General features: G+C 36.4%; 1 protein-coding gene across 9 annotated transcripts in view; it reads left to right on the top strand.

The window, feature by feature from the left end:
- Positions 1-13,867, top strand: part of KIAA1324L (KIAA1324 like) — a 276,854-nt gene that overhangs the window by 130,584 nt on the left and 132,403 nt on the right. For 8 of the 9 annotated variants that reach the window (XM_031665970.1, XM_031665969.1, XM_031665964.1 and 5 more), the window contains 5 exons: positions 5,751-5,841; positions 6,556-6,658; positions 10,316-10,453; positions 12,300-12,563; positions 13,280-13,453. In XM_031665970.1, the coding sequence (XP_031521830.1) occupies positions 5,751-5,841; positions 6,556-6,658; positions 10,316-10,453; positions 12,300-12,563; positions 13,280-13,453 (770 nt within the window). The remainder of the gene's footprint in view (positions 1-5,750; positions 5,842-6,555; positions 6,659-10,315; positions 10,454-12,299; positions 12,564-13,279; positions 13,454-13,867) is intronic. The other variant, XM_031665967.1, reaches the window with a different exon arrangement.

The raw sequence follows: 13,867 nt of genomic DNA, 5'->3' as shown, positions 1-13,867 counted from the left end.
CATGAGCACAGAGATTGACAAATAATAGATCTTTGAATAATGTTAAACAGGTGAGTGAAAGAGGAAAAGACAAAGCCTCAATCTATATATTAAATGTGAGATAATCTTCTTTATTGACCAATAATCCCACTTTAAAAAATTTGTCGAGGTCGGGTGCGGTGGCTCACACCTGTAATCCCAGCACTTTGGGAGGCCGAGGCTGGCGGATCATGAGGTCAGGAGATCGAGACCATCCTGGTGAACATGGTGAAACCCCGTCTCTACTAAAAATACAAAAAAAAATAGCCAGGCACGGTGGTGGGCACCTGTAATCCCAGCTATTCGGGAGGCTGAGGCAGGAGAATGGTGTGAACCCAGGAGGCGGAGCTTGCAGTGAGCAGAGATCGCGCCACTGCACTCTCGCCTGGGCGACAGAGCGAGACTCCGTCTCAAAAAAATAATAATAAATAAATAAAAATTGTCCTCCGGGAGAAGAAGAATAAGATATAATAGCTGTTACCTGATCATGAAGGTTTTTTTTTTTTTTTTTTTTCCTAAAATGCCCTATAATTGAATTTTAAGTTGAGGAAATTAAGACCTATTGGAAAAGTAAGATTGGGAAGGCAAGGGCATTGAATAACTCTATAAAAGTACTAATGTGTGTGTGTGTGTGTGTGTGTGTATTCACTTACTAGTAAAGATTATCTGATACTTTAATTTGATCTTATAGAGACCTTACTCATAGCTTAAACTCTGGAAATAGTTGATTTACCCACTTGCTTACTCATTTACTGAGAGTCTATTTTAAAATTTTTCTGAGTTTTCAGTAATGTTCAATGATTAACTGAAACCTATAAATCTGTGCAGTATTAGTGTGTGGTATTAGTGTGTAGTGTTGAAATAGTAAACAGTAACATAAAAACTCAAAGGTGATGTATATTTTGTGACTGGCTAGTGCAGTAGCCAACCTTGTGAGGAGCAGTACTCACAAGAACAAAGGTGAAATGGAGAGGCACAGGGGCAGCCTGTCTCCTGGGATAATCACCTACCCAGGCATGGAGTTAAAGTGAGTGTGCTTTGACCAACTTGACTATATGATTTGGAATGCTTTGAGATTCATGTAGTCTTGGTCTGATTTTCACACAGTTACAGAACAGGTATGTAGAAGTAAATCTTCATGTGGTAAAATTTTGCCTAAGAGAAATTCAAAGTTGGAGACAAGTTACTTTTTATTCATGAAGATGTTCATTGGGCCTTATCTATAACAACAAAAATTGTAATAATTGAAATATCCGGAAATAGGATAATGTTTACAAAAGTTATATTATGCTAGTGGAATGCAATATTATGCAATCATTATGTGCAAGTTGTACAGAAAACAATTTGCAATGTTTCAGAAATTTAGAAGGTTCCTATTCTCCAAGCCAAAAATACAACTTATGGGGATTATACCAAGGAAACAGTGTGATGTAAAGAAAAATTATGCACAAAAATATTAATTTTAGAGTTATTTATAAGAGTGAAAAATAGGAGAAAACAAACTAAATTTTCAATAATGGGATATGGTTAAATATAATTATGATATAACTATATAACATTGTTAAGTTGTTAAAATTAGATGTACAAAGGATTTTTAGTGGTTTTCTAAAGATACATAATAGTTGTACATATTTTGGGGATACATGTGATATTTTGATATATGCATACAATGTGGAATGATCACATAAGGATAATGGGATATTATCTCAAACATTGATCTTTTTAATGTTGGGGACATTCTAATTCTTCTAGCTGTTTTGAATAACACAAAAAATTCCTACTAACTACACCCTACTGTATATTGAACACTAGATCTTATTTCTTGTATTTAACTGTATTTTTGTATCCATTAATGAACTGCTGTTTATCTCAATGGGAGAATATTTTTGATAGAATGATGATTAGAAAAATCAGAAGACAATGCTAAATGAAAGAAAACAGAAAATAAAGTAGATTATATGGTAAAATCTAAGGCATATATTTTAAAAGCATACACTAGAAAAATACTAAAAAGAATGTTAAAAGTCTATTCCTTTTAGATGGGAGGTTTATGTGAAGTATGAATTACTCTGTTTTTAAATTTGGTTTACTGTATTTAATATTCCTTATAGACACTCGTTGCTTTCAAAATCAGAATAGTAACACAGAATATTGATTTAAAAATATATTCATTTGACCCAATACCTCTTTTATTGGTATTCCTTTTTAGAAAAATATTGAAAATACAGAAAAGCTTTACAAAAAAATGTTTATTATAGTTTCTATTATATTACTTAAAGGTAAAAACAAACCAAATGGTTAACATGGGTGTGTAATCAACAGTAGGTAAGTCCTGTAGTGGGAGGGAGTTGGTGAATTATGCAAATTAAATTTAGCTGAATAATAAAATATTATTTCAGTCATTAACATGTTTATGAAGTATTTATAAAAGTGCTTATGAAATAATGTTAATTTATAAAATTATACATATATATACATATAATGTTATGATACAAAATTATCTATAATAAGAGCTCAGTGATGTAAAAACATGTATGCATTGAAATAAAGTGAAAAGAAACATCACAGCACATGGTGTTTTTTTCTAGGTCATGAAGTTATAAGTAATTTTAGGTTTCAACTTTTAAATTTTTCTTTAAAATTTAAAATTTTTATGATAAATATAAGTATGATTTTTAAATACAAAATAATCTTAAAATATAAAACATATGTAGAAACATGGAAAATATGAGAGTCACTCTTACAGAAAAAGGAAAATACGAAATTGCATATGCCCTTATTGAACTGTGCATATGGACAAAGACTAGAAGGGAATGTATAAAAATTATAATAGCTGTTCGGGTGTTAGGTTAGCAGTAAATGTTTTTGAAATCAATATTCTGGTTGACACTGTTCCATATAGTTTTTATGCTTGAGAATGGATAAAAATAACAACTAGGGCACAGTAAAAGGCAGTATTTCCTGGGTTTTCTACTGACTTTGGTATGCCCTGGTTGATATGAAAAAAAGTGTTAATTTTTATATTGATGACAGTCAAAATTATGATAATCTGTGTATACTGGATTAAATAAAATATATTAAAATTTCACTTCTTTCTTTTTACATTATAAAATGTGGTCCTTAGAACATTTAAACTCACAGGTGAGGCTCACATATTTCTCACATTTGACAGCAATGGTCTATCACTTAAGGCACTTATATTGATACTAGCCTTCTGGTTTCCCTTTGAGGCCACTGTCCTCCTGCTTTTCTTGTCCAGTACATTACCATGCATGTGTCTTTCCACACACAGCTCTGCTGCCACGTTGGCAGTCTGGAGTTCCGAGTCAGGGGGTTCAGCGCAGTCAATTCTTTTATTTCTTCTCCTTGGTGTTTTTCCTGCTAAGGGTATCATCAGTGTTTTATTTCTTAGGGCTCCTACAACAGAGTGCCACACACTGGATGGCTTCAAATGACAGAAAAGTATTCTCTCAGAGTTCTAAAGGCCAGAAGTCTGAAATCAAGGTGTTGGCAGGGCTATGTTCTTTCTGAAGCCTTTAGGGAAATATCCCTTCTTGCCTTTTCTAGCTTCTGGTAGCCCCGGGAATTCCTTGACTTGTGAGATCATTAGTCTCTGCTTCCATCTTCACAGGGCCATCCTCCCTCTGGGTCTGTGTGTCCCTGTGTCTTCCTATGATCCTCTCCCTTTGTGTCTATGTCTGTGACCATATTTTCCTCCCCTCATAAGGACACCTGTCATTTTGGATTAAGGCCCATCCTAATAACCTCATCTTAACTTGATGATATGCATACAGTATTTATTTCCAAATAAGGTCTCATCTATGGGTATTGGTGGTGGGGATTTCAACATATCTTTTCTCAGGGACACAGTCAACCCATAACAACAAGTGTTCTGTTTGGCCGAACCTGTGGCTGGAGTTGCCCCAAAAGTGGCTGGCAGGAGCGCTCCCAAAAGGGACTTCCCCAAACTGTCCTGAGACAGGGCCAGTTGGGATTTCAACAAAAGAAGCACTAAACACCACGATGATCAGTCCAAAGCATTGATTAGGGGAATTTACCTACAGAGGGGCCTGTAGCATACCTCACAATGGACAGTAAGACAAGGAATGTTCTACTGAGGTATGTCTGGAATGAAGGGAGTCCGGTTGTAGAGTTTAGATGAGGGTTTGAGGAGTTTGGCTCAAGGCTAAGGCTAGTTTCTTTCAGTATTTTAGACAACAAACTAAACAGCTCTATCAGTGCCTGGGAACGTTCAAGGCCCTGGCTTGGGGTCAAGCCTTCAGGTAGTGGAGAGGACATGCAGTTGGCCAGGTCTCAAAGGGGTCAAAACACTCTGTTTCTCAGGACAGAGAAAAAAGTGGAGGACATTGGGGAACTCTCCAATAAGCAGTATTCAAACATGGGAAATGTTTATTTCCTCCTGCGGGGGTATTAGTGCTCCAAACTTAGCTCTCTTTACCATCCTAGTACTGCCTTCTTTTCTTGGTCCTTCCCTATTCTATCCCTCCTCATGGCATTTCTGAACACTAGGAGTTGTTCTCAGAGAAACATTTCATAAAGTCCTCCCTTTCTTAATATAGAATTGCTCCAAGTGGGAATATCCTTCTGCATTTTATCCGCATTGCAAGTTTGCAGTCTCTTTAAACCTAAGTGCCTCTCATATTGCTTACACTGCAGTCAAGGGCCTGTTGTCCCACCGGGTCAGACTGTTTTATGGCTATTCAACTCTTAGAATTCTATACCCGCTTATCTCTCTTTTCAACCACAGTAGATAGCCAAACAATGGACATCTCTCTTATAAGTATGTACATTAGTACGTATTATTTTTAAGATTAGCTTGATTGATGTATAGTCAACATATCACCTCTGTATAAATTGTTGATTAAAACATTTCAAAAATCACCAAGTCAATCTAGCACTGAATCAGCCTCTTCCTTAGTTTCTTTCTTATACCTCTTGCAGTAGCAGATACTGATATTTTCTTTTAGGGATGGAAATGCCAATGCTGAGGTACTGCCATTAATTAATAACCTTGCTTGATGGTATGTTGGAGAAGCCTCTCTTTTCCTCATTTTACTGTGGCCATTTCAGTTTATATTGATTGTTACTTTGCAGAAGACGGACCTCATAATGGTTCTCTGTGCACAGCTCAACAACTGTTGACAGTTGCGTGTGTCTGTCTCTCATGTTCTACTGACTCCTCAGTGAAGGTGGACTTTGTCTTACCTTTCTATCCCAGTGCATATCATAGTTCTTGGCACTCAGTAAATGCTAGCTGAATAAATAAGTGAATGAATGCAGAACAGGGGTTAAATTAGGGAACAATACAACAAACTATAAGAATGAACCTCAGGTCCCAAATCTTTTCTATTAAGTAATTTGAAGTTTCTATTGCACATTTGTTGCCTGAAGACTAGGGTTGTTAGTCTCAATATATTAGATTACATAGAGACCATCTATTTTAGTTAAAATACAAATCATGCTTCATTGAGAAAACTGTTGTTATCCCATTAAGTATCTTTTATTCAAAATGATGTGTCACTTGGTTCCTCTTGGAACATCTACCTCGGCATGAAATTTGCAACTGTGATTAAAAATAGGGAATTCATTTGTAGCATTTCTAACTTTGAATGGAAACACTAATGCTTCTTCTTACTTTTACCTTATTTAAATGGATTGTTGGAAATCATTCATGGAATTTTTATTAATAAAATAACTTTTATTACTTCTAGGTTGGGAGGTGGCTGGAGATCATATCCAGAGTGGGGCTGGAGGTTCTGACAATGATTACCTGATCTTAAACTTGCATATCCCAGGATTTAAGTAAGGAAAACGATTCTAATTCTTTTCTATAAGAATCCTCACACCTGTTTCCCCACATAAATAAAGAAGTAGGGCTACTTTATGGAACAATATTGCAAAAATACTTAGTAAATAACAAGCTGTCACAGGGTAATGTATTGAAGAGTATCCGTAGAATTAGTGATTGAGAAACTATAAATGTTAGTTATATATTACTTGGATAAAGCTGAAAAATTTAAACAATAGTGTGTCCAAATGCTACAATAACTTTGATTCTTGGATACTTAATGAAGAGGTCAGTCCAAGTTGTTTGCAGGAATATCTTGTGGTTTATTTATCTATTTTTTCTCAGTTCTCTTGGTAAAATAGTATGTTAGAAATTTCTTAATCCCATTTCATTTTAGTTCCCCATGTTGAAATTACCCAGTAGGAGTCTTTTCCTTTAGGATGGATGGTATCATTTACAACAGGAGGTTCAAGCATATTACCATGGTTATGTGGACTCAGTGTCTACAAAGGGTGTTGTCAGGTAGGATTAAGTGAGGAAGGAGTTTTGGGTGAGGGAAGTGGTAGATTAGAGGAAGAGAAGAGAGGAAGGAGTTTTGGGTGAGGGAAGTGGTAGATTAGAGGAAGAGAAGAGCATGGCTTTTTGTTTAATAAAAATAGTGGCTTAATTTTATTGTAAATTGTATTTAGAACATACTATGAATACTGCCATTTTAATCTGTCAAATAGACCACCAACATCTATGACTGGAGCCATGGGTTCTGAACTAGGAAGAATAACGTTTGTCTTTGAGACCCTCTGTTCAGCCGACTGTGTTTTGTACTTCATGGTGGTAAGTGGATGGGCAGCTTTCAGGGCAGATTTCTAAGCTTAGCATTCCCCTTCAAGTGTAAATTTATTTGTGGCAAGTTGGGATAATAAATCCTTTTTTTTTTTTTGATATTCTTAGCACCTTTCATAAACATTAAAAAATATCTAAAGTAATTAAGAATTGTGCAATGAAGTCCACAAATAACCTGTTTATTCCTCATGAGAAAGACTAAGTGAGGGAGCTTGGGTGACTGATAGAGGCCAGGGAATATTAATCTGGTAAAAAAAAGTTCCTTCACGAAAATGTCACCAGCAGAATGAAAATTCTCCCCTGATAACCATTCAGCTATTCAAACTATCTGGAAGGAAAACACATTGTACTAATAAGTCAGGGCAGAAAATAATGGAGATGTAGAACACTAAGAAGAAAGAGAGCATTTAGAAAAAAGACTTCACTATTCCATGTCATAATGTTGCCCATTTCTTTTCTAGATGTCATACAAATCTCAACTCTTAGCTTGAGGAAAGTATCACGAAAATTACTAAGACCTTATGTGAGAGTTAGAAGGTTGTTGGCTAAGAGTTTAACATTACAATTAAATAGTTACTTCACAGACCTGCTTTGTTTTTGTTTGTGTTTTTTTTTTTTTTTTCCAATGCCTTTTAGTAGCTAGTTAACAGTTTATTAACAGTTTTCTCCGGGATATGCAAAATGTGAGGAGACTTAAACATTTATTTGTGATTAGTGATAGCTTAAATGAAGGCAGATTATTTTTCTGAAAAAAAAAAATATCGACTTTGTAGCAGTAAAAGATCATGAATAATCTTCAGTACAGCCATCTGTATCACAAATAACCCACAAGTCTTCAATTCTCCCAAGTCTGCCTCCTTATTTCTTTAGTTTGTTCTTCTTATACTCAGTGCCTTTGCTGAAATGCAGACTAATATTATTTCTTAACTGGAATATTCAGTAGTCTCCTATACATTCTTCTCATCTCTACTCTTTCATCTATACTGCTGTCAAAATTATCTTTTTTCTTTTTGGAGACGAAGTCTTACTCTGTCGCCCAGGCTGGAGTGCAGTGGTGTGATCTCGGCTCACTGCAACCTCTGCCTCCTGAGTTCAAGTGATTCTCCTGCCTCAGCCTCCTGAGTAGCTGGATTTACAGGCATGCACCATACATCTAGCTAATTTTTGTATTTTTAGTAGAGATGAAGTTTCACCATGTTGGCCAGGCTGGTTTCAAATTCCTTACCTCAGGTCATCCACCCACTTCAGCCTCCCAAAGTGCTGGGATTACAGGCATGAGTGACTGCGCCCAGCCAAAATTATCCTTAACCAGAAAAACAACAGTAGAGGCTGGCGTGGTGGCTCACTTCTGTAATCCCAGCACTTTGGGAAGCTGAAGCAGGTGGATTGCTTGAGTCCAGGTGTTTGAGAGCAGCCTGGGCAACATGGCAAAACCTCATCTCTACAAAAAAAAAAAAAAAAAAAAAAAAAAATTAGCTGGCCACAGTGGTGCATACCTTTCATCCTAGCTACTTGGGAGGCTGAGGTGGGAGGATCACCTGAGCCCGGGAGGTCGAGGCTGCAGTTAGTCATGATCATGCCACTACACTGCAGCCTGAGCAACAGTCCCCATCTCTAAAACGAAACAAAACAAAGAAACCCCCCCAAAATTGAACAGTAGAGGCATGAAGAACAAAGCTATCCCTTCCCTTGGTGCTTTTTATGGCCTATAGCAATTATTCTTAAAGTGTGGCCCCTGGACCAGCACCACCTGGGTCCCCTTGGAAATTGTTAGAAATGCATATTTCTGGGTCTCAGCTTAGTCTTACTGAATGAGAAACTCTATGGTCGCAGCAATCTGTATTTTAGAAAGCATTGAGGGTGGTTCTGAAATACTTTAGAGTTTGAGAACCAACGGCCTCTGAATACACTTCAAATTCTGTAACATGGTGTTTCTATGGCTCTTTGTATTCTTTCCCCAGCCTCTGTTTCCAAACCTGCTTTTATGACTCACCTTTCTTTAGTCACCTGAATTTGTTGGTGTTAGTGGAACACTCTGTACTTTTTCATTCCCTATGTGTTAACACTCTAAGCTAGAATGACATTCTTCCTTTTGCTGTTTTGTCTGGTAAACTCCCAATCATACTTCAGTGGCAGCTCAGACTTCACCTTTTCTCAGAAGCTCTCTCTTACTCCTTTCAGTCAAGTTAGCCACTCTCTCCTGTGTGCTTCTAAAACCCTTTGAAAAATCCCTGTTTTAGTTATGTGAACTTATTTATGTTTTTGTCTCTCTTACTCAACCAGGCATCCCTGAGAGTAGGGATCTCATGATATTTATATTGTTGAATCAATCCTAGAGCTTTTAGCTTTTAGCAAAGTCTGCCATTTTTTTTTTTTTCCTCTGTGTGATTTGATCTTCTCACAGGACTTTTGGAGATCTCAAACTAAATAATATATAAAATGCTTTGAATATCACGTAGTGCTTCACAAATTTAAGGTGTTATTATGTGCACTAATGCATTACATTTCGTTTATTATAACCCATAATGATGTTTAATGAAGCACTATCGATATATTGTGAGCTGCTTTTTGGGAATGATGATTTCATTGTTTGGTTGCATGGGATTTCTATAATGTATGATGAGCATTTTCTGTTATTCCTGTCTGTGGTGTGAACTCAGGATGTGTCTCTTTAGAGCATATTTGATTACTTTATCACATGTTTGATTCCTATATTATCAAAGGATGAAAAACAAAGAGACTTGTCTTGAGCTCATGAAACCTTATTGCCAGCATCCCAGATAATTAATGGAAGCCCATTCAAATTCCTAAGTGATCTATCAGAATTTCTGCCAGGAAAATTAGAAAATTCAGGGTTTAGGCTTGGTTTTCTTTTTATGTAAATTAGATGTGTGTTACATTATCTGGTCACCTTATTAATATTTGCTTTCTAGTCATGTTGACGACAGCATATCAGTTGGAATATCACAAATTTGTGTGATTTTAATATTATCTTGAATTTAGTTAAATAAATAAGAAATAAAATATAAATTAAACCTTTTGGAAGTCAAGTATAAGCAAGAGAGGATTTCATGAACGTAAAATAACGTTCTGCTTAACATGCACTTGGATAAAGTAACCCTGAAACTTGAAAGTATAATTCAGGGGAACTTGGAATTCCTATGTAAGAGCTCCCTATCAGAATCTCTGAAGGAAAAAGATAAAAAATTGCAAGCCTTTCCATTCAATGATAATCTTAGAAGTTTATTGTAAGAAGTTTGAGGAGTTATGTTTCCTCTTCTAAGTATATATCCCAAGCCAGATCACACACATGAAACAAAAATAGACAATAAAAACAAAAAACCCCAACCCTTTAACATACTATGATTTGAGACCTCTTTCAAGTTACATGAACAATGTGGTTGATATATTGTGATTACTGAGTGAGTGAGGTGCTTGTGCAGACTTGAAGGTAAGTTTTAAGAGTTCTGGGATTACATGCTCTGTTTGTAAATAGTCATAAACTTCTGGGATTACATGCTCTGTTTGTAAATAGTCATAAACTCTAATTGGTTTACTTTAAATATAAATACATTTGTAATATATACACAGGTATATTAATGTTGAGTTTGTGTTTTATTTGAATATTTTTTTTCCACTGTGTTTTAGGATATTAATAGAAAAAGTACGAATGTGGTAGAATCATGGGGTGGAACCAAAGAAAAACAAGCTTACACCCATATCATCTTCAAGAATGCAACTTTTACATTTACATGGGCATTCCAGAGAACTAATCAGGGTCAAGATGTAAGTTCCAAGCACTTTTTTTTTCTTTAAATACACTAATGATGCCCCCTTGTGGAGATACATACAAAGTGATCACTCCAATTTGGAAGAAATGACTGCTTCTTTAAAAATATAGAATGATGGCCGGGCGCGGTGGCTCAAGCCTGTAATCCCAGCACTTTGGGAGGCCGAGACGGGCGGATCACGAGGTCAGGAGATCGAGACCATCCTGGCTAACCCGGTGAAACCCCGTCTCTATTAAAAAATACAAAAAACTAGCCGGGCGTAGTGGCAGGCGCCTGTAGTCCCAGCTGCTCGGGAGGCTGAGGCAGGAGAATGGCGTAAACCCGGGAGGCGGAGCTTGCAGTGAGCTGAGATCCGGCCACTGCACTCCAGCCTGGGCGACAGAGCAGATGTCCCTCTCAATATATATATATATATATATATATATATATATATATATATATATAGAATGAATAATCTGGTTATGGAGTCAGTGGTATAAAAATGATAATTTTTTTTATTTTTTGAGAGTGAGAATGTATGGAATAAAATAACAACATGTCTTTGAATTGTTCTTCACTCTGAACAAATATAGTTTTTGGAAACTTATGAGAAGGAAAATCTAATTTTGCAGTTCTCTAAAAATAGCTTGTTTTTAAAGCTTTCTGAGGCTTTGTGAAGATGGGCAACTTTCTTCCTCTTCATCTGAGTCATCTGATGTTTATCTAAGAGCCATTAACTAGTGTTTTTTTATTTTTTCATTACAGTAATATTTCCTTTACAGCCTGGAAAATGTGTATGTACACACTATTGAGCTAACACACAGAATCATTTCCTTTATTTTATTTTCCCTGCCAGAATAGACCTATTCCTCCCCTAAGTATATTCCATTGTACCATATGTTTCAATAGTAGCAGGACTTATTTTGTGGATCTCCATAGATGTAACCTTCCCAAGGTGAGAACAAGATAAACCACTTGTTCAAAAGTGGCCGTAATGCTATGGTGGCAAATGTATGGCTTTTTCTCTTCTTCTCTTCAGGCTTTCAGTGGGGAACAAATTCCCCAGATTGTACTTGACTCTAGTTATTCCTTATGAATGTTAAGATTACCGTCCTGTGGGGCATGAACCTTTCCTTGCCTTCAATTTATCTTTGTCCCAGACAAAAAGCATTAAGTAGTCTGGGGTAACACTGCTCTGTGCTGATAGAGTGATGCCCACTGCTTAATTAAAGCCAGGCCTTAAAGTGACCCAGTGTTACAAGAAGGAAAATCATAATAAGACCCAGGTTTTTGCTCTCTAGTTCACATCTTTTCTTATGTTGATTAGGGAAAGGACTGGAGAAGGAATGGAAGACTCAGTCAAATTGTGTGATTGCATTGATTTAACACAGTTAATGTTTGTGTGTGACTAGAGGTCCTAGTCTTCCAAGATTTTCTAATCCCCATTCCAAGGCATTTCTACCCTGCCACACTTTCAACATCCTATTGTATCATTTGATTTAGGCTAAGATGTGAATAAACAATGTTGGGAGATAAAAAACTGTTCCTGTCTTTAAACTATACTAGTTCTTCTGGATATGAGGTCTATAATTGCATCCTAATTTCTACCAATTGTGACAGATCTCTCAGTAATTGTGACAAAACTCCTGGGACTCTATTATTGTGGAAATTAGTTTCTGGTGTCAAGATTTAAGATTTTCAAAAAGAAGAACCAAATAGCAGTGATATTAATCTATTGTCAATTACAAACTATTAGGCTGGAACACTCTATTTAGTTATTTTGATGATATCAACATAAGACATAATCTGGTTGTACAACTAAGCCCCAAGGCAGAAGTCATTACTTTCTGCTCTTTTTTTAGAATAGACGATTCATCAATGACATGGTGAAGATTTATTCTATCACAGCCACTAATGCAGTTGATGGGGTGGCGTCCTCATGCCGTGCCTGTGCCCTCGGTTCTGAACAGTCGGGTTCATCGTGTGTCCCCTGCCCTCCAGGCCACTACATTGAGAAAGAAACCAACCAGTGCAAGGAATGTCCACCTGACACCTACCTGTCTATACATCAGGTCTATGGCAAAGAGGCTTGTATTCCATGTGGGCCTGGGAGTAAAAGCAATCAGGTAAGTGGGTCTGCATTTCAGGTATCCGCATGAAAGCACATTTTAATAGAGAAATTCAAGGGTTCTCCTTAACGTTTCTTTGGGAGCTATGAGGTTGCTATTTATTCTGAAATAAGACTTTCAATTTACCGTTTCTCTTTTCTCCCTTCTTGCATTTATTAAACACTTACTGTATGTCATGAAAGTACTAGTTACTGGTGACACAAAATATTAAAAGCTCCCAAATAAGAATGCTTTTCCAAAATATTAAAACTGATTTCTTGTGTATTGTTTAGGTACAGCAAATAAACTACCTATCTGTAGGCTGGCTGTAGCAGTCATCTGGGAACAGCTAGTGTTTCTTACAATTTTTAATGGCAAAGATTGATGCCATATTATGAGTGAAGGACAAAGCAGTTTTACTGTCTGTTTAAATTTACATAACAGAATTTTGGCTATTTCTTACTATTGTTCTTCACTCTGAAGAAATAAGTTTCTACGAGGAACAAACCTGAGGATAACTTTACTCTGTCTTTAAAAGATTCTGAATTTTCTGAACTCTGGCTAGAAAAATCTAGTTAGAGTTTAGAAATTCTTGATGTTAGTGTGGTAAAGTATATTATAGCTAAGATTAAATTACTGGAATAGTTTTTACACCTAGAACTTTTTTCAAACACATTTTAGTAGCAGCTAATATTTTCTTTCCTGCTATATCGTTTCTTTATCTTTAATCAAAGGACCATTCGGTTTGCTATAGTGACTGCTTTTTCTACCATGAAAAAGAAAATCAGAGTTTGCACTATGACTTTAGCAACCTCAGCAGTGTGGGCTCATTAATGAATGGCCCCAGCTTCACCTCCAAAGGAACAAAATACTTCCATTTCTTCAATATCAGTTTGTGTGGGCATGAGGTGAGTTCTGGCTGTCAAGGTGAGATGGACCTATATTTCAGCTCTGATCGAGTTGATATTTTCTGTGTTAATGGACCCGTGAATTCTCTATGGATATCAACCAAGTATCAGAAACTGAAGTTTGATTGCTTAGATCCTCTATTGCCTCCTAGAATATTGGCAGATTTCTCCACCAGGGGCAACCTTGTCTGGTTCTCAGTGTATCAAATCACTTACGCAGTCAGTTGAAACCTGAAGCTTGGAGCTATGGTGTAAGTGCTTTGAGGACGTTTTGTTTTCATAAAAATGGGTCAGGGTTGTCAATCTTACCTCTTTTTTAGGCAGGAAGTTATTTGAGAAAGTGGTACTGTTGTTTATGTTGTCAATTTTGTGTTTTAAAAAGAAAAAGACTTTCTTTTTTTTTATTATTATTAT

This window comes from Papio anubis, chromosome 4, assembly GCF_008728515.1.
Source record: "Papio anubis isolate 15944 chromosome 4, Panubis1.0, whole genome shotgun sequence".
NCBI lineage: Eukaryota > Metazoa > Chordata > Mammalia > Primates > Cercopithecidae > Papio > Papio anubis.
The sequence above is the reverse complement of the archived record's forward strand: the minus strand, read 5'-3'. Positions and strand labels throughout refer to the sequence as shown.